Source organism: Globicephala melas, chromosome 2 (assembly GCF_963455315.2).
Source record: "Globicephala melas chromosome 2, mGloMel1.2, whole genome shotgun sequence".
NCBI classification, from domain to species: Eukaryota; Metazoa; Chordata; class Mammalia; order Artiodactyla; family Delphinidae; genus Globicephala; species Globicephala melas.
In genome coordinates this window covers 20,608,062-20,629,483 of record NC_083315.2, presented here as the reverse complement: position 1 = coordinate 20,629,483, position 21,422 = coordinate 20,608,062, and the positions used below count along the sequence as shown (strand labels likewise).

Below are 21,422 nucleotides of genomic sequence, written 5' to 3'. Positions count from 1 at the left end.
CCCTGCATCGGCAGGTGGACTCTCAACCACTGTGCCACCAGGGAAGCCCAGGAATAATTTTGACTGTTTAAAAAAAAAATTTATTCTGAATGAAACCCTTTGGTTATATATCCATGTAGGTTTTTTTTTTTTTTTCAGGGGGAGGGAGTGGTAGGCAGACCTGGGGGATTTTTTGTGTGTGTTTTTTTAAATAAATTTATTTTATTTATTTATTTTTGGCTGCATTGCGTCTTTGTTGCTGCACACAGGCTTTCTCTAGTTGAGGCAAGTAGGAGCGGGGGCTACTCTTCATTGCAGTGCGTGTGCTTCTCATTGTGGTGGCTTCTCTTGTTGCAGAGCACGGGCTCTAGGCACGCGGGCTTCAGTAGTTGTGGCACGAGGGCTCAGTAGTTGTGGCTCGTGGGCTCTAGAGAGCAGGCTCAGTAGTTGTGGCACATGGGCTTAGTTGCTCCACAGCATGTGGGATCTTCCTGGACCAGGGCTCCAACCCGTGTCCCCTGCATTGGCAGGCGGATTCTTAACCAGTGTGCCACCAGGGAAGTCCCCAGACCTGGTTTTTATTCACTGCTTTAGTGGTGATGCAGCTAAAGTAACTCAGGTCTAGAGGAAGTAAGGTAGTTTACACTGAGTCATTCAGGAACCGAATGTGTGAAACCAAAAGAAGTCTTGGGGTGAGATTCCCCCAGATCCCCCATGTTGGTGCGAGTGGTTCATTGCATGAGGGTGCCCAGCTGAGGCTACAAGTCGGGGCCGAAATTCAGCCCGAGCTCTACTCACTGAGCCTTGGGTCTCTGCCCACCTGGAGGTGGGATACCTCCTTCAAAGGTCCCAAGTTCGCTCGCCAAGCATGGAGCTGAGCTTTTGGGTTGGGGGTCGGTGAGCAGTGAGGGCTTAGGCGTATCACCAGTGGTGTCCAGGATGCTCTTCTGTGTATTACAACTAGAACTGGAGCTTCGAGGGACATGTTCTTCCAAGGTCTTTGTTTAGATGGGACTAGAGTAAAAGAGTTCAAAGCTATGCACAGTTCAAAGAGGATCTGTAGTGACAAATCCCTGATTTCACCTCGTCGGTTACATAGGCAGAGTGGACCCTGGATGAAATTGGAAAGAGTTGGAGATTTGGAATATCTTTCCATCTCCCTTCTGTCCATTAAGACTCCTCGCTGCATTCTTGCTCCTCTTCACCCCCATCCCACGCTGCTCAGACATCAGCTTCAAACTTGCCCTTTCTCAAAGCAAAACAAAACAAGCACAGAAACCACCTTCTGTTCACTAGGAACCTTGTTCAAGAGGGAAACACTTGAAGTTGCCAAATTCAAGGTGTAAATAGCTAGGAACAGTTACCTATTACCTTCCTCAAGGGTAGCATTTTAATACTTAAATAGCAAATGAACTGCACCTTCCCAGTGGAATTTCAGGCCGTGGGAAGTGGTAGGGATTTTGTTTGGGTGTTTAAGGCAGGAAGGGATTCTTTATTCCTGAGACAGTGGCCCAACAACAAGATTCCTTCAGTTTACATCATCTTTATTCTTCGTTGCTTTTATCTTATCATGTGTCATTCACAGTTTCCGTTCCCCTTGTCATTACACTGTTCTTTTAGGCCGACCTCAACTTTTCCTTCTTAGCTCTGAGCGTGGCCAGACTGGCATTTGTTTTCCTTCTGCTGAGATCATTCTTCCTTAATTGCCTTCTTTCCAGGCATGCAAACTGCCTTGTGACTTCTACTGCATCCGAAATCTTCTATTTTTTAAGTATCACACCCTCAAAATCTACCTGCTTGAAAGCATCAGATTTTGTAGCTTCGATATTGAAGTGGAAGTTCGGAGCGTCCTCATTGCTTTCTTACCCAGAAGCCAACCCCATAAGCCCAGGAGAGAGAAAGGAGAACTTACTCAAAGTCTGGTTGTTAGAAGCTTTTGGAAGACAGAGATGATGTCCTTCCCTGTTTCTCTTTTCTTTTCTTTTTAAGTTTACTGAAGTAGAGTTGATTTACAATGTTGTATTAATTTCTGCTGTACAGCAGTGATTCAGTTAGACATTCTCTTTTTAAATATTCTTTTGCGTCATGGTTTTCTTTCCCTGTTCTTTCTGTATCAAGCCTAGGGGAATATAATTTTTCTTCCCCTTAAAGTGATTACGATGGATACTGGAAGCTGGGACTTGACTCTGCTGTTTAAAATCATTCCTTGATTTGAAGCAATTCCTATAGCTTTTCTGGGCCTAGGTTATGCCATTGAAGCTGGAAATCACACATTAGTTTGATCAGTTCAGGAAAAAAATCTACCACCTGGCAGTATGGCCAAATGAACTCTGGTCAAAGAACTCACATAGCTGAAGTGGGAAGCTCACATAAAAAGGAACACTCTGTCTATCTGTGATTCCTTAAAGACACTTCATAATTTTCGTATCCCTCCATCATGCAAATGATAGACTTTAAGAGTTTCTGATCCTTGGAGGCATGGAGTTTTTTAAATGCCGAGGAGCTATGATCATACTCTCCTTTGTCCAGGACGTGGAGGTCTTACATATTTAATCTCAGTAGACTCCAGTGAAACCGAGGATTTGACAACAAGGGTCCAAGTTTCCTTTTTCCAGATGAGGAGGAAGCGTATGCGTTTTGGAATGTTGTATGGATGGTATTGTACTTTATTTTCTTCCTTTGAATGAGTTTCGTTTTCAAAAGTAGATGCCCGTGTATGATTTTGAACCTTTGACGGTTTGTGGTGCCAACTTCCTGCTCTCCAGCTGTGCCACGTTTCATCTGTTCTTGGCCTCACTTACGTCATTCCCCTGAATAGAGCCAATGTTGACGCCTTAGTGCTGTGAATTTCTCTCATGCCACTTGCTGTACTTGGCGTTTGAGGACCTCTCAAGGCTCTCTCCACCTCTCCAAGCATTAGGATAAGGACCAGGGTGAGATATGTACAATCTGGGTGAATGCCTCTCTCTGCTTTTTTTTTTTCAGCCCAACTCATCCAAGGCAGCCCAGGTCAGAGGCAGCATCTTTTTTTATTTTTTTTTAATTTCCAAAGTTTTTTCCCCTTTTTTCTAAGCCTGATTGTGCTAAGAAACTATACGCTAATTAATAGATAATTAACCGGTATCTTCCTCTGGTCTAACCACGTATGTTAACCAGTGTATTTAGATACAGGTTGAAGAAGGGGTCAGCCATCCTTTAGAATGCAGAAGGAATGTAAACAGTTTTCAAGACCATTTTCTTTGGTGGAGGGAGTTGGGTGGGAAGAGGGTACGTGCCGGTCTCTCTTGGAGGGGCCTTCAGCCTGGACTCCCATCAGCTCTGAGAAACGAGGAGTCAAGAGGTTACCAGTTGACATACCACAGCCGTATTTAGTATACGGGACAGAGTCTGCAAACGTGTTTCAGCATATGCCCACTGCATCATAGCGTACTTTCTCAACTGGTTAAAATAGAGTCTTTCATTTCAGCGAACAAACACTGCGTGTTTCATGTATGGAATTTTGCATTATGTACTGTGGTGGAAGTTAAAAAGAATAAAGCACAATCCCAGCTCCTGGGGAGCTTATCATCCAGCTGTCTAAACCTCGGAGTTGAGAAAGTGTTTTCAAAGGGTGACGTTCTAGAGATATTCTTTAAGAAAATGATAGTCGATGTAAGTTTTTGCCCTTGTGCTTGTGATTAAGCACTTCGCTGGGTGCCGTGGGTGCACTGCCAGTCCCACTATCAACCCACCCGCCACCTCCCGCCCTCGTTCCTGAGCAGCTGGATTCCCCGTAGCTGGTGCACAGTTCGGAATTGACTCCCCAAAGTGGGGAGAAGCTAATAAATATGATTTAGGATGAAAGGCGCTGTGTAAACGCTTGAGCTGTTATTACTGTTCCCGTGCACTTTATTTTTAAATTGTGCATCCTTTTAAGTAGATGACTCGTTCGCCCCAGTCTCCATTATATCGAAGCAAAGCATTCACAGAAATTTCTAAAACCTTTTCATTTCTCTCTGTAGGTTGTTGTTTCGTAACATTTTATACAAGAAAAGCTGCACTTGAGGCCCAGAATGCACTGCACAATATTAAAACTTTACCTGGGGTGAGTCGGTTTACTTTTGTACCAAAATCACTTTATTGCTTGAAAATGGTCCTTTCAACTGAAGGTTCTAGTGATGGGCTTTTAGTGCCAAAAATGACTTTGGGCTTTTGAGGAGGGTGTGCTGACCCCACCTCACGTCCCCCCTGCAGCAGCCAGAGCAGCTGGCCAGCCCCTCAAGAAACGCTGGCATTACCGCTGACAGAAAGACCTCTCAGAGCGTATGTCCCCTGGTTAGAAAATCAGAGTGACCCCACTGGCTCGCAGTGGCTGAAAAGAGGACTGGGTGGGCTGCAATTTCAAAACGGGGGGAAACTCCACACACACACACGCACGAGAGGAGCAAATGGAAAAGGAAAAGCTTTTACTCACCAGGAGCCTCTTTTCAAATTTAGTCCTTAGATTTTTCTTTTGAAAGGACAAAAATGTACCCTGCACAGCCGTAATATTCAACCTCCTAATGGTTTCTAAACAGTCAATGGTGGTTAACAAAGTCAATGTTTTAATGCCCGATTTGCGGCTTCATGTCGATAGAGAACAGAAAATACAAAGCTTACAATTTTTTTCCATTTCCTTCCCAGTACTTTTGGATGCTTGGTACCATTCACTAGAAGTGAACTGATGTGGGCTATAGCTACTTCATCAGAATACATGATTTCTGGGGGGCTGGGACAGTTTTATCTAGTGTATGCTGGTATAAATTTCTCTGTGCTGTCGGGATATCTTCCCTGTTGACTCAAATGTCAGGGATGAGTTAGTTTAATAGCGTAATGATTTGTGTAGGTGATAGTGAAGAACCTCTGGTAATCAGTGCTATGTTAATGATTTTATTGAAACCTGGTTTGATAATAGTAAAAGAAAGATAACTTGATGTCCCTAATGTTTTCAGCGTATAATTCTAACTTTTTATCATTCATCTGTCGTGCTAATCTATGTACACAAGTCATTTGATACCCTGTCACCCCCAGAAAAGATAGCATTTGTTTAATTCACCACCTTAGCGCAATTGAAAATTGTATAATGTTTTAGTGACAAGGCAGTCAGTAGAAGGTTTTCAAAACATTAGCTTCGTAATAACCAAAAAGTAATAAGTTATGAACCTTGGTCTCAAATCACACCACTTTGGTTTTCCCCTTTTTGTGCGAGCAAATCAGAGAGACAGTGGTTCAGAAAAGCAAGTGTGATTCCAGAATTCTCCCTCCCAATTCAATTTAACTACTTCTCCCTGAAACTTCTAAGGTGATTTTTAGTAACGGAGATTTTACTGGTCTAAGTGCTTTGCCTAATGATTTTTTAAGTATCATTTCAGCTTCATTCTCTGTATAAATGGAACTTTTCCAACGTAAATTCTAGGAGGTTGCAGCGTTAGGTTACATTATTGAACGAAGCAACCAAGTTAAATATTTACTGGCAATGGTAGAAAAAATTTTTTTTTATTTCCCAGGCTCCAAATCCACCCCAAAACCCACTTGGTATTCCTTCTTTTAGAAAGAAATACTTTACAGTAATTAGTGCACAAAATCCCTTCTAGGTATGTTTACAAATATTACTTGATGATAAATTGTTACTTAGTATTTAGGGTGTATAGAGGCACATCACATCCTATTTTTAAATTAATGCAGAGCTTGGTTAATTTGAGTTCATCACCTCCACTAGGAGAGGGACATAGCTCTTAACGTGCAATTTTCATACGTGAAGATGCTCGCTAGAAACCCAGAAGTAATCTGATGAATGGGCTGTGTTGAAAAACCTACAAATGACTGATGAGTTTGCTCCCGTTTGGGACATCTTACTCTGACCCTTTTCTCGGCAAACAAATAGCATCTTCTGTATTAAAAAAAAAAAAATGTTGCCCATGTCTCTTTTTCGCCTTAAAAATTCTGCATGCAGAAGTCAGGGCTGGTGATTTTGGAAACCCATTATTAAGGACAAGAAACCTGGGGTTGGAAAAGATGGTTTGTGGATTGTTTTCGGCTTTCTTTTTATCCAGTTCAATTTCCTATGCCCAATTACTTGAGGTGGGTTAAATGAAAATTTTGAGAAGTCAGGTCTGATTTGTAAGCTCCTAGCCTTCGCAGTGCGCACAGTATTGCTACATCTGCCATTTCAAATTAGGCGCATGGGAACAGAGTTCCACATCTTGCATTTATGTATTGCTTTATCTGATCAGCATCACCCTTAACAGCTCCAGGAAGAACATGAAAGTGGTTTCCTATCAGCTGGGAGCTTTGGTGGGCAGGAAGAAAAGGGACCAGATAAAAGATTAATGCATATTCTTGGGGAAAAAAATATTACAGGGTGCCTTTCTGTTTGATTACAAGTCTTGGAATTAGTCAACATTTCCATAATTCTAAACCAATATACACCTGTTTTCCCACTGTGATGTGAAGGAACAACTTAATTTAACAGAATCCCTGCTGTGCTAAATCTCTCATTAAATACCAAGTGAGTTCAGTAATTTAAAGTTGTAACACTACTATTTTAACTGGTTGCCTTCATATTATGAAATTAATAAGAAATTAATGATGCACTTTGCCATATGCCTTCAATTTCTTTCTGAATAAAAATAAAAGGGATAAAGAAAAATGCATCACCAGCTGACACTTTGAAGCTTTTCTGGTTGTAATCATTTCTCCTGTGGATAAAATCCATTAAAAATGCACTTGCTGCCTTTCTTTCTAAAGTGTCCACAACTTTCTGTTTAAAACAAGATCAAATAGTGCTGGGTGTTTGGTTGGAGGTTTTTTTCCCTATTTAATTTTCTTTTGCAGTTGATATGTTTTGTCATAATGGAACTTTTCATCCCGCAACCACACTTGGTGAAGGTTGAGAGACTATCGTTCTTGAGAGAAACAAAGAACTTGGTTAGTATGGGAGAGGAAGAACACCTGATGGGATGTTCATTTATGCAGTTGGATGTTTCTGCTCTCAGATTTTTGTATAAAGGCACCCTTCCTCCCATGTCATGTATGGATTATAGAGACCCTTTCTGTGGTGAGGTATAGGGCAAAGCATCTGGGCCTTACTTAGCAGTGCAAAGGCATTAAGGACACATTTCTCAAGCCTGTCTCTTACCACGTGACTGAGAAAGACGCTGGGTCTTACATCCTCTGAAGTGCTCAACCTAGATCCTAGAAATACACTATTAGAAATTAAGGGAGAAAATTCAGGAGCTCAACGCAGGGCGCAAGAAATGAGCTTTGGAGGGTAGCGAGGTCCTTCCCCTGGTTTGATCATGCTCTGCTCTACAGATAGTGGTTTGACACATATGCAACAGATCAAATCTTAGGCACGGTGCCTAATTTATTACTGACATTTCATTAGGTTAACAAATCACTCATGATAATCGGTGCCTGCTGTGTGCCAGGCGGCAAAGCTATACAGTCACACACGCGCCCTTGAGATCCCTAGTGAGTCTGTGACCGTGTCTGCACAGAAAGCAGAGCCTGATGAACCATTGGCCTTGCTACCAACTGGGTAGACTTGCTCCACAGCTGAGCCATTTGCGTTCTTGGACAAATCTTGATTGCCCGTCCTTTGACGACGTAGCCAATCAGGCTAAGAGATAGCTTCCTTTGTTTAGGGTTTCAGGCAGGCACAACCTCACTGGTAGAATTATTCAGTAGAAACATCATCGTCTGCCACTGTGTTTCCGAGAGAGAAAACCCTTGTGAAGGCAACTTGCAAGATTCATTTTGTTCTCACTGACCTAATTTAGCTTAATTAAAAAATAAAATAACGACCTCAGCAGAGGCACGGGAAAACTACCACGATCTCCTCAGTAATCAGATGTCAGGGCCAAATAGCCCTGTGCCAGTGACAGCACTAGGCCTTACGCCATTCTTTTTTTCAAGGTCTTCACACACATTGTCTCTAGCAATAAGGCTTTTTGATTGAACATCTCCAGCAGTATCGTTAGCGCATTCACCGTATAAATTAATTTAATTAAGGATGTAGTAACAGAGAGGAATACAGGTTTGAAAAAGCTCTTAAATTTTAACAGCAAGGAGGAATCAGAATCCAAATGTCTTGTAAAATATTAACTGCAAATTTCTTCCAGCCATTTTCTCCGAGTCTGCCTTCCTCCTTTCTTTTTAGAGTCACTACCAGTTTTATTAAATGCACTTTATATTAAGGAGTTACAGCCCTAAGAGCACATTTGTTTAGAGCGCTCCGTGTTAGCAGTGGCAGATGGGAACGACACATAGACTTGAGAGATAAAGACAAATGGGCCTGATCCAGCAGGAAGAAGCTGTAAATAAAATGGCCTCTTGGGCCACGTGTGTTCACCCACATGACGTGAATGACCCCCTTCCTGGCTGGCCCTGTGTGGGTCGGCAGTCCTCCCCGGCAGCCTTTAACACAACTCTCCATGGAATGGTTCCCCTGTGTCCTCTAAGAGAGGAATGCTAGGGCTTAATTTCTTTCAGCAGAACAGCAAAGGCTCTCACTGGGACCAAATTCAGTTTGCCCATTGTAATGCTTTTTGAGGTACTCACTTACTCTGAACCACCTCTTCTGATTATTAATATGTATTTAATGCCTTTGTTCTCAGAGCCATGATGATTATTTTATCATTATCATCATCATTATTATTTCTGTCATAAAAATCTCTCAAACCCCATCTCTTCATGTCATGGAAATTTCCCCCGAACCATCCCATTTGAATCAAAAAGAAGTGTTTTTCCTCAGGCTCCTTTTATTTAAAATTGTTAGTTGATTTACAGTGTTGTGCCCATCTCTACTGTACAGCAGAGTGACTCAGTTATACCCATATAGACATTCTTCATTTTTTTTTTTTTGCGGTACGCGGACCTCTCACTGTTGTGGCCTTTCCCGTCGCAGAGCACAGGCTCTGGACGCGCAGGCTCAGCGGCCATGGCTCACGAGCCCAGCCGCTCTGCGGCATGTGGGATCCTCCCAGACCGGGGCACGAACCCACGTCCCCTGCGTCGGCAGGCGGACTCTCAACCACTGCGCCACCAGGGAAGCCCGGCATTCTTCTTTTTATATTCTTTTCCATTATGGTTTATCATAGGATATTGAATGTAGTTCCCTGTGCTATACAGTAGGACCTTGTTGTTTATCCATCCTGTATATAATAGTTTACCTCTGCTAATCCCAAACTCCCAGTCCTTCCCTCCCTTAACATTGTAAATCAACTATACTTCAATTTTTTTTAATCAAACGAAATTTTTTTTTTAAATCATTAAAAAATTTTTAAAGATTGTTAGGAAAAATAAAAGTCAAAACATCATTCCGAACAGATTTGAGTCCTCAAACTCACGTGCCGTGTAGGACATACAGATATTCATACTTTCATTAGGCAAATATTTACTGCATTTTTGTGCTTTGCCAGGCACCATCCTACGTACTGGGGACTACAGTAGCTACCGTGATATTTATAACTAAATCTTCAAAAAAACAAAGCCAGCCAGTGTGCTTATGGATGTTTGATGTTTAATAAATAACTCTTGGTTATTTAATGCCTGAGTGAGTTAGTTGAATAAAATACTTGTAGAGGAGTCAAGTTTTATTCCAAAAATGATCATTTTGCCCGAACGCTCCAAAATGTAAGATACATGTAGATTTGTGATTCCATGTGTATATAATGATCATTTGTTTCACGTATAGAGATCTATATATTACGTATATCTCTGTATACCTACAGGATAGGTAAACATTCACACACGTCCACATGTGGATATCAATTCAGTCAAATAAATACAGGAAGACATAGCAGAAAATCTCATTTTGTCTTTGGCCTGCACACATACTCTTCATTGCAGTGTAGTCACCTTTCTGACCTTTGACTTCATGAACTATATATTCTTCACGTTGGCAGGTTGGTTGGTTTTTGCTTCGATTCAGGATCATGGCTGATTCATGGCGCATGTGTGAGGACACCTGACAACTGTCATTTAATGGTGGTAATCCCTGCCTTTCCACCTTAAGAGACGAGTAGGTGCTGAATGAGATAATGTATGTAAAGCTTTCTGAGCCCCTGAAAAAAATGGGCTTGTAAGACGTTGTTTCCACTTGACAGTTTCTGTAGGCATGAAGTCTTCTTGGGTAGCAGCCCAACAGATAAAGTGTATTTGCTGGGGGAGAAATCAGGACACCTTGATTTGGGTGTACATTCTTCAGATTTACCTTTGCAGAACTTGGCCACGGCTGAAATATTTGTCCTCATAGGACTGCCCCGAAGCAGCTATTTCCCTGCTGTGCCTGTGTTCTTTTACCCTAATACTCAGTCCTGCAGAAATACAAGCTAAACAAACATAAACTTACTTTGCTGTTAAGATGACTTTTTAAAGGCCTGTGGTGGAGAGCGCCACCGTGCGGCCGTGGAGGAGCTCCTGGGAGGGGTGGGCGCAGAAGCCCCTACCCACCTGCGGAGCCAGGCCAGTGTGAAGAAAGGCTTAGGGTGTAGAACCGGCCCCAAATAGGTCTCAGCCAGGTGTGGCAGGATTGCTGGTCAGCTCGTTGGTTTAGACCCGAGAAAGTTGGAGGGAGGAAGAAATCCGTGGCCTGGTGCTTCCCAGTCTGCTGGCCAATCCCAGGGCATCTGAAAAAGTGTATTTTAGTACTTCATAAGAGGCCGTTGGCATATATAAAATAGATCACTAATAAGGACCTACTGTAGAGCACAGGAAACTCTAACCAGTACTCTGGGATGACCTGTATGGGAAAAGAATTTTACAAAGAGTGGATATATGTATATGTATAACTGATTCACTTTGCTGTACCGCAGAAACTAACACAACACTGTAAATCAACTTTACTCCAATAAAATTTTTTTTTTAAAAAGGCAGTTGGAAACTGTCCATTTCACCCACCGTAAAGTTTTACGATGCCACCCGAATAGTGGGCACCTCTGCTTTGGACTGGCAGACAGTTCAGTAACTTTGATTGGCACTTACTGATGTATGGCTTTGATATAAAAGGTATACAATGAAAAACCAGTTTGAGGTATAAAATGAAAACCCAGTTACTTTTAAAATATGGCCCTCTCAAGACAAGGAAGCCTAAGGGAGAAGACTCATGCGGGGTCCCTAGTGGTGGTGAGTTGAAAATGGCTGAGGAGGGCAGCCCAGGGTTAAACTAGGAGCAGCTGCACCCCTTTCTGGTAACAGAACTCAGTGGAAGGGCTTCCAGTTTTGTTTTGCAAGCAACATAGTCTCAAATACCAACCTAATTAATAGGACGGTTCTGAGGGCTTATCAGAGCCAGCCCGCGTGTGACCTAGCACGGGCGCCTGGCCAGATGTGCCTTGTCACCTGTGTCATGGCTTAAGGAATGTTGGTCTCTCACAGTCACAAGTGAAGGCACGAGGGGATGGATGGCACAACGGCAAAATTAAGTCATAGTTAGAGTTCAGAGTTTACCATCCCTCTGTGATATGTCAAGATTCAGTTGGGAGTATTTGGTTCACTTACACAGATCTCATTTCCCACCAGGTTGATAAGGTTTCATTCAAGAGAAGAATGTGGGGAAAAGCCATGAATTTGACTAAAGGTCTGGATGGAATCGCAGAGGAAAGGATTATGTCAGTCAGATGAAAGGGGGAATTTTTTAAAAATAAAGTTGGAAAAGGGTCCAAATTCTGTCTTTAGAGTATGCAGTCTCCGTGAGAATGCATCACCCAAAATATGACTAGCGTGCAGACAGAGGTTGACTCTGTCACGTGTGAGCTGAGCCCAGCTCAGGAGACTGTCCAGTGGAAGTGGGCTGGCCAGTTCAGAGCCTCCAACTCTGGGCCACCAAAAAGTGTATGACGCGGGGAGGTGTGCAGAGAGTTCGGCCAGGAGCCCCAAGGTCCTTCCCCAGCCACCAATAAATAGAGAGTGGCTGAGCTGGAGCCAGGGAGGCCGGCATAAGAGGGAGCCTTGGAGCTCCACTGCTGGGCCGGATCCGGTCTGGTTGGGCGCAAGGGAAGCAGACCAGCCACTGGGAGGGAGGGGGGCAGGGCCAGAAGCTTCATGTGTCCTCTGCTTGTTGCAGCCGTGGACCGTCACAGTACACAGGTGCTCGGGAAGCATCATTAGGATTCAGACATAAGCTATTAAAGTTGTTCTGATAGTAAAGCAGTCTTTCAGGACCATATCATTCCTGCTCTCACTACCCACAAGTCACCGAGATGAAAGGGTGAAGAGTCAGCACCTGTGGGAGGCTGCAGAAAGGGGCACCGTGACCGCTGTTCTCTGTTGTCCTCTTTATCGTTCCTGGCCGGCGATACCTCCCATCAGTACTCAGAACGCATATTCGCGCCGCCACCCCTTCCTCCCCCAGCACTTGAGAACACTCAAGAGTCCGTCCTTTCTTCCTTCAAAGAAAGGAAGTGGTTGGACTGGAATGATTCTTAGAGTCCTTTCCAGTTTGGAGAAAGCGTTCTTGGCCTTCTGTGCATTGGCTACATTGGTGGCCTATTGAATTGAAGAAAACCTATCTAGATGGATAGGTAAGTAAATAGATAGGCGGGAGGTAGATAGAGGTCTCTGACTTGACTCGCTTCAGGTGCGGCTTAGTGACTGTAGAGGACTTGGTACAGACACATCTGGACCGTCCAAGGTGTGACGCTGCCCTTTGAGATTCTCGGCACGTCTGCTTCCCTCTGCCCTCTGGTTGAGAACCAGCAGGGAGCTCAGCAGTCATGATTCTTCCGCCAGGGAACAGAGAAAGGAAAGGGGAGGCAGTGAATGCCATCAAGTCGGTCTGATTCCTTGCTTCCGGCCTCGGTTTCACAAGGTTGTTCAGCCTAACGAGGCTCCAGGATTGCCGGTGGATTTCCTTTATCTGTTTGGCCACTGTCGCCCGTCCACATGGATAAGTGAGCCTGTGTTTGTAGATGGCTTTCTGTTGTTTATTTGTTTTCCCTCCTAAAAGCATTTTGGGTGATGTATCGATAGCATTCACCTTGTTATACGGAGGACACAGAGGCTCCAGAAGATTAAATTAACTTCTCTGCCCTCCCCTGGCACAGCAGTGACAAAACTAGAATTAGAGGTCACAGTCGGTCAGCCTCCCCAAAAGCTCGGCCTCCTGACAGGGGATTTTGGCCCGATGCTCCGCGCCTCGGAGGGAGCAGGGTGCGCGACTCAAGGGGCCAACACAGCGTAACAGGGAAAATCAGCACAAGGTGACGACTCTTTGTCAGCGGCCCAGGTCTCAGGCCCCCGAGGGAGACTCTCGGGATGTATACTTTGCATTGTCACCGCCGCTCCACGAGGCGTGTGTCATCCAGCCCCTTTGCTGGTGAGGAAGCTGAAACTCAGAGAAAGGGAGTGACTTGTCCAGGGTTGTACAGCTGGTAACCGGGAGCTGACAGTCAGATTCAGACCAACATCTCTGGCACCTGTAGACTTTGCCCCCCACTGGTCGGGGCAGAGGCGTACAGGTCCTAAGCCCCGTTTCAGGGGACCTCCAGCAGGAAGTGTGTTCCCGTCCATGGCTTCACTGATAAGCTCCGGATGACCACCGTGGCTCCCCGTGCCACCGTCCTGGAAACAGATCTGAAGCCTCAGCTGTCCTGCTAGCCGTGCCGCACGGCGATCTCACATAAGGGCCAGAGTGCCTGGGCCCGGGCTTTCCCTCCCCAGCAGCCGGCCGGGCGCCCCATCTGCAAGTCGGTCCTGTTGCCGCGAGTTGGGGCTCCAAGGTCCCCTGAAACAGTGGGCAGGCGAGGCAGGGTTTGCTGGTAACCCGGGTACCAGGTGACTGGCACCAGGCCCTCTAAGAGGGAGCCGCAGATCAGAGGCAGTCGTTATGGTAAGAGCAACCACTTTGCAAAATGATTATAAATGCAACACTTTTCTTCAGAGGAGTGTAGCTTTACCAACATCAGCTCATTAACATTCAGGTTATTAGGGTTCTCTTCTTTATCTGCATCCCCAGGCTCTTGGTCCCAATCCGTAATCTGCATTCTAATGTCCTGTCTCCATCCAGCTGGCCTCTCCGCCCTCCCCCCATCTCCGGGCTCCACGTCCAAGCGGGGAGAGAAGGTGGGGGCCTGGGCTCATCTCCGAAGATTAAGCATAAACCCTATTACGTGCCGCCCAAAGCATGAGGCAGCAGGCTGTAGCCGTGGGAAGCAACTCGGAGAGGTTCCAGCCCAGCCTCCCTCCCCCCACCCTGCGGCCCCGAGGAGACCTGGGGGCCTTTATGGAGTAATCAGACTTACCCTCTTACTTTATGCATGAGGAGCCAGGGTCTGGGGTGGAGGGTGAAGTCTGCAAAACCGTCCAGGCATCTGAATCCTCTGCTTCTGAAAACGAGGGACCAGACTCCCCCACACACACACAAGGGCACTTAAATATGCAGCAAACGCCGCGGATGGGGTTGTACATCCTCCCTGAGCAGCCTCACCGAACAATCACTGCTGTCTTCTTGGCCACGGCAAGTTGAGGGCAGGGAGACTAGGTCAGCGGGTGCTTTGCCATGGGTCCGGGGGGCTCAGATGTCCTTCTCTCTCCGTCCCCATCCAGTCATCTGCTCTGTGCTCATCCTTTGTCAAGAGGCAAGTTAGGATCAAAGGCTGAAGGATCGTTGAAGATATTAGGGCAGTTGATGTGGTTAATTCTGTCCAGTCATCACGCTGTGATTTCTGTGTTGGTAAGAGTGTGGCTAAGTGGATGACTGTACAGGCTTAGACTTTTGTCACCTCTGCTGCTGTCTTGGTCATGGGAGCCTGTGACCCTGGACACGTGGTGTTCTGAGACCAGGAGTTCTATGCTCTCTAGGCCACCGATATTTCTACGTTACTGTCCTCCATCAGGGACAGGAAGGACCATGTAAGAGCAAAGAGAACAGGTTCCCTGGAAACTCACCTCCATCCCTGGAAGGTCCATGGGGTATGTTTCAGGCTGTCCAATTCCACGTGTTATGCACTTGCCCATACATAGACGGTATCGTCATTTCTTCAGAAGAGCATATGTTGATATTTAAATACATGCCAGGAAACTGCCAGATGTTTCACATTAAGCGGCGTATGGGGTCCAGGGTACATTTGATGAACGGTCAACAAGTTGTGTGGATTAGGAAAGAGAAAATTCATTGGTGTCCTTGCCTATATCCTACATCTTAGGTGTAAAGTCAGACCCGTAGTTGTTAGAACCCCAGGAGGAGTAGGTTTCTAGCAAATTTTGGTTGAGTAAACCTTTTGTCTATGTGCCTGATATTTTTCATTGGCTTTCAGAATTTAGATAATGTTAACCAAATAATCAATGTTCAATTAATAAAAAGCATAGTAATAGTGAACATTTATTGACCACTCCGTCTTGGGTACAGTGCCAAGGGCTTTTATATATGGCTGAGCTAATGTTAATGATATGTTAATGATATCATGTTAATGATATCGTGTTAATGATACAATACTAGGTAAATAATTAGACAGTGAGTTTTGTTTTCTCACTCTGGTTGCCTTTTCAACTCGAAGTCCGTCACTCTCAACCCAAGGAAGTTTAAGTAGCTGTGGCTATTCGAGAAAATCTCTGTGACAAATCAGTGAATATCTCTTATGGCTAATAGTTTCCCTCTTCCACCTGAGCTAGAGCAGGTTAGGTGGGAAAGACAGCTCGCAGCTAATCTCAGGTGAGCTTCTCCTTGTCATCTTCATCCATTGCTAATACCTGGTTTATGGTTTACTAATATTTATAAGCTATCATTTAAAGAGGAAGAGGAATGTTAGCCCAGATTTCGGTGAGTTCTAGCTTACATTTCTTCTGCTCATGGAGGCATTAACTATAATCACAGCCCCTAAAAATATCTCACAGATACTGTTGAGTCATTTAGCAGAGAATCTCGATCACCAAGTTACTTAAATCTCTCCTGAGTCAGAGTTGCCACATAAAACCCCTGGAAGTCATTGACAAAAACCATCATTAGTAAGGAAAATAAAAGTAAGAGCCACAAACCTAGGAAATCCATGGCGAATTTCAGTCGGTTTCTGTTTATTTGACTGTTGTTCTCTGGGTCAGCAGAGGAACACAGGGCATGTGGAGGAAAATAGACCAGATCTGATCATAAGTGTTTTTAGAAACAACACCGTCCAACCCCCTCACTTTATGGTCGAGGAAACTGAAGCCCAGAGAGGTTAGGAAGGTCACACAGACGCTTGGCGGTGGACGTGGGACAACTCATGTCTCCCAGCTCTGCCCCCGTTGTTCTTTTCAGCACCTCGTGTCCCCAGAACTCCTCTCCAAGATGATGCTAAAAACATTTTAAAGAGTCAGGAATTCAGAACCCAGATTACCAGTCTGTCAGTGGATTACAGTCTGTGATGTGAGGTGACTGAACAGGCAATTCCTTTTCTCCTTTCCATTCTCTGAGAAAGACCCAGACAGATTAGATAATATTCTTCCTGGCCATTTACCTAAAATGATAGATGAATGAGATGAATTTATAAAGAATGGAAGAAGAAAAAGGAAAGTCCTTAACGTTTAAGTCCATTTGCATCTACAGCTGGGGCAGTGATTTGTAACCCTGGCTGCACAGCACATCCTCCCGGGGAGCTTTTGAAACTACACATGCCCAGGCCACACCTCAGGCAAATTGAGTAAGAATCTCTCAAAGCGGGGAGCCCAGCATCAGTGTTTTTAAAGTTCTCCCAGCGACGGGCAGATTTGAGAACCGAAGCTGGGAGAATGAATCATCTTCAGCCCCCAGGGACGGGTGGTGGCGATTAACTGTTTCCTCCTTCCACTGTCCATCCGGATGCCTGGGATCACCCTTACGGGCTGGTTATCCTCCCACAAGTACAGCGTAGCCTTGCTACTCAAAGTGTGGTCCATCAACCAGTGGCATGGCCATCATCTGGGAACGTGTCAGAAATGCGCTCCAGCCCCGCCCCAGAACTGCATCTAAACTAGATCCCCGGATGATGCATTTGCATAGTATGTAAAGTTTGATGCTTACTCACTGGTAGGAGCAAGCCTCACCCGTGCTGCTCTGGGAATCTATCGCAGTTCCCTTTAAGATGCTCTGGATGTGTGTGCACACACACCTCTGGTCTGTGCTGAATTGATCTGTTTGCTCATCTGAGTCCTGGGTACATCAGGATGACGTGACTGTCCAGGACAGGTGAAGAAGGAGATAGAGAGGTCACTGGCCAGAGGAGGGGATCCTTTGTTCTCCAGCATCCATGTTTCCAGGCACTTGTATTTTTCTATCCCATCAACACTCGAAGACCTGCCGGAAAATCTCCCATGAATGAGACTTACACAGAATTCATGCATCCCAGACTGGAAGGGGACGAGCGGAGTGGGTGCTGTCTTAAGCCTAGTTCTATTCTGAAGCAAGAAGAGCGATTTCTGCCACAAAGAGTTAATCTGTAATACGCGGCAGCCCGGCCCCACCTCACAGGAACCATAGTCTCGTAGAATCCCTGCTGCTTCATCATTCGTGGACTTGAAATGCCTTCCCAGGAAAGCAGAGTGCTTGCTCTGCTGTTTCTCTTGATAAGCCTGAGAGACAAAGTGTAACCACCGCCCAAACGCTAGGGTAGAGTAGACTGTCTCCTAATAAGAGGTGCTGTGTGTACCTTGGTGTACCTGTACGTTTCTACAGTCTGGGAGGCTTAAAAGGAAGGTCATCTGCCCTACAGAGTCATTGTGAGATTTCCTCTTGAGTGAGTTCTTGTTTTCCATCCATACTTCTTACAAATCTGGAGACATCTTTCACATTTGGGCTTATTCCTAATCTTCAAACATCCTAGGTAGCAGTCTGTACGCACAGGGTCGCTTGTGGCCACATAAAATGAAACCCACGGCCAGCCTTTCCCGAAGTTGGCCAAAGAAGCAGTCGAGAGTGGAGAGAGGAGCCAGGCAGGAAGGGAAGCAGGTGGGACAGGACGGGAGGTGCCCAGAGGAAGAAGAGTTTGGTGCAACACCAGCTGACAGTGTATTAGACCCGAACAGAAAAGGCGACCCAGAAGGAGAACATGCGATGCGAGAGGAAAACTACCAGGCTTCCTCTGGGCCTGCCACACACACCTGGTGCTGTTTGTGTTTAGCACAGGCAACTGACTAGCTCTTGAAGAAGAACTCCCATCAGCTGGGTTTGTATACAGTTGATACATGCTCTTTCGTGCTCACCTTCCTCTATCCAACTTTATATTTCAGTCTGATTAGAGCTGGATTAATAGATTTGAGCTAAAAAAAAACAAAAACAAAAACAAAAACAAAAAACCCAGCTTCTGCTTCTTCGTTAGGCAGTTTGGAGGTTCATAACCCTTACTGTTTTCTCACCGGTGCTCACTGCTCCCTGAGTCCCATGAGTTGAGCCCCCTCACCCTTGGTCTTGGAAAGAAGCCAGTAACCCAGTTGACTAACCGTGAACTTCTCTTACGCTTTGGGAAGGAGAGGAAAACAATGCTGAGGAGGTTTCAATCTTTGAGACAATCTGGTCACACCTCCTGAGAGGTGCCCCCATGAGGTAGGTCAAGGAGAAGTTCTCTGTGTTGGTTTTAAAGACACACCCTTGTATTCTTCATCGTTTGCATCACAGGTGAAAGCCACTCACAGTCACGGATGAGAAAAGGAAAACAGAGAACACACTGCATGCAAGTCAGGGCTCCAGTAGGACGCAGGTCTTTCAAAGGCGACTGTGCCAGGTGCCCGGCTCCCAGAATAGCATCCCAAGGTCTCGTATGAACGGTGACCTTCAGTCTCTTTGGCAGCGTTTGGTGGGACAGATGTTACAGTTTGGATTCTTGGGGCGCACTCGCCAGCATTTTATCTTGACTCTCTCCTCTAAACATGATAGGCTCTTTGAGTTTTATGGAAATGCAGATATTCAGTATTTCCAGTTAGGTAACTTTTAAAAGCTTTACTGGGAACGAGGAGATTGAGCTGCGACTTTAACAAAATTCTAAGTAATGAAAGAAAAAAAATACACCAGCTGGCTAGGCCCAATACTGATTTCTGAAAGGAGAGGCTGCATCTGGCCTAAAGCTTGGAACATTGAAGAAGCTGGATCGGAGCAGAGCTGAGTGTAAGCGAGAATGGAAAGGCATCTCAAGCCGCGTGCCTTCCCAGTTCCTCATCACACAATGAAGAGAAATTATTAACAACACACTTATGAAAGCAAGGGACTACGCCTTAGACATCACCACACCCTAGGGTCGTTTCCTCCCACTGTCACACGTTCTCATGGCTTTCCTCTACCTCCTGTAGGCTACTGGATCCCAAATCTTGACCTTGACATAAGACTTTTCTGCCTGGCCCCAAACCTGGACATTCGATGTCTGTAATTGGAAAGTCCCATCCAACTGACCCACAGGAAATTCCGAAACCAAAATCCTCTCCCCTCCACAAGCCAGGCCCTCTTCGTGTGTCACCTCCATGGATGGGCGGTCCAACCAAGACAAGTCGCTGAAGTCATTCTCAAGTTCTCTCCTTCCTGTCCCTCCCCTTCCCTGGACCCCATTTCTAATTAGTGAGGAAATCCGTGTTCTACCTGAGAAGCAGCTCTGGAATTTTGCTCTCTTCATCAACTGGGCCTTATCCGTTGTCATCACAGCTAATAAAAGCACAGAAGAGCTTAGGGGAATTTTTGAAGTTATCCCTCTAAGAACTACACTCGTTAGTCTTCCAAGTGCTTTCCTGAGGGCGAGCGGATGGGTGGAATTACCTTCAGGACGCTGGGGGCTACAGGTTTCCCTCAGCCGCTCTGGGAGTGTGTGAACATCGTTGTGTTGTGTCTTCTGGCAGAAAAAAAATGGACACACATAACTGCTGAGTCTTGAGGGTGAGATGGGAACTCCGAACCGTGTCCCTTCCTCTGTCTTGGGCTTCTGTTTACACACTGTGTTCCCACTGTAAGAACACAGTCTCAGGCTTCCCGGAAGGTAGCAGTAAATACTCCTGCCTTGTGATCCACTGTGGTCTGTGCTGAAATTCACCCTCCCACCTGCTGTATTCTGTTCCCCTGACGGCTTCCGTATCAGTCTCTCCTACACACAGCTCCAGATTCCTGGAGAAGGAATGTTCTCAGAGGCCGCTGTGATGCCTCGTGCCATGGGCGCCAGCTCCACAAATGTTTGTTGGATAAATGAATTCCCAAGGAGGTAGCTTTTATTCGTAGACACTCACAATATCAAACAATCTCAAGAGTTCTTTAAAGACTAGTGGCGTGCAAGTAGGACAGGGGTACGTAGTCTCAGCTCTTTGGTTGTCTGTCGCAATCCTTTGGGTCACGTAGACCCCTGCCCTGCAAACTAGAAGCACAGGGTGAGACATGGACTCAACCACGCAGAGTTTTCTGATATGATCCTTGCTTCGAATATGAGTTCCCTGGGGCTTGAAGAGGCCAAGCGGTTTGACTGTAGGTACTTAGCATTGGCAAAGCCAAGGTTCAAACCCAGATCTTATGATTCTGAGGTGTTCTTTCCACTAGAAAACAAACAGAAAGCAGCCTGGGTTTCCCAGACCCTCATTCAGTACAGCACGTCCGGAGAAGTAAGAAACCATCAAAGTAGATTTGCCATTTCAGATCGAGTGTCAGTGAAGGGTTCTTATTTTATTCTTAGGATAAATTTCTCCCATATTCTTGTCTCATGGATCCCCTTTCTAAGTTTACCTTTGCCATTTAAACTTTGGTCACATGCCGTATATTGAAAGGCCCAAGCCTTGAATTTGATCTCTAGAGACTGAGCTTCAGGATAAGGTATTTATAGAACAATCGAACTGTCATAATTTCCCTAAGCTCTGCCAACAAGTAACTTCCAAAGTTGGTAAATGACCTCGCACATTAGAATAGAAGATGGAAATCAAAACGAGACAGTGATATTAAGCTCAAACTCATAAAGAATTAGCAGCGCTGGAGGATAGATCTTCATTTGGCAAAATATCAACCAAAGTTTAGTTACCACGGCAGAAGATGAGATGAATAAATATAGCTGCTGAAAACAATAGCAAATGTCTTGCTCGGAGGTTTAATGGATTTGCATTTTAAACATGGGTAATATGAAATAGCCCTTAAGGCGTTTTTTTTCAAACTTGCCATCTATCTTTAGTAGGGAATTTTTTTTTTAGCCAGTTCTCGTTTGTTTAAAAAAAGAGAGAGAGATTTAATCATTTTTGCTTAAACATCATTAAGAAAGGAAAATTACACTAGTTATCTCCTTTCCTTCACTTAGTACAAATCCCAAAGGCCATGGAGGTAGTTAAATAAATAAATGGGAAGAGGCTGCTGAGTGAGGTATGGCATTTGTCTGTTGTAAATGAAGTTGTCATTCCTAAGCCAACCAAATCATGCATTTTTTATGAGAGGTTGCAACTTGCAGGAGATGGAAATGTTAGACACTAATTAATAAACGTGGCTGGTAAAGCAACTCAGACAACTCAGAACTCGGAAACTAAGCTGC

General features: G+C 45.0%; 1 protein-coding gene across 8 annotated transcripts in view; it reads left to right on the top strand.

The window, feature by feature from the left end:
* The window catches only part of CELF2 (CUGBP Elav-like family member 2), an 829,377-nt gene that overhangs the window by 709,474 nt on the left and 98,481 nt on the right, over positions 1–21,422 (top strand). For all 8 annotated transcript variants that reach the window (XM_060293317.2, XM_060293315.2, XM_060293316.2 and 5 more), the window contains one exon: positions 3,981–4,063. In XM_060293317.2, the coding sequence (XP_060149300.1) occupies positions 3,981–4,063 (83 nt within the window). The remainder of the gene's footprint in view (positions 1–3,980; positions 4,064–21,422) is intronic.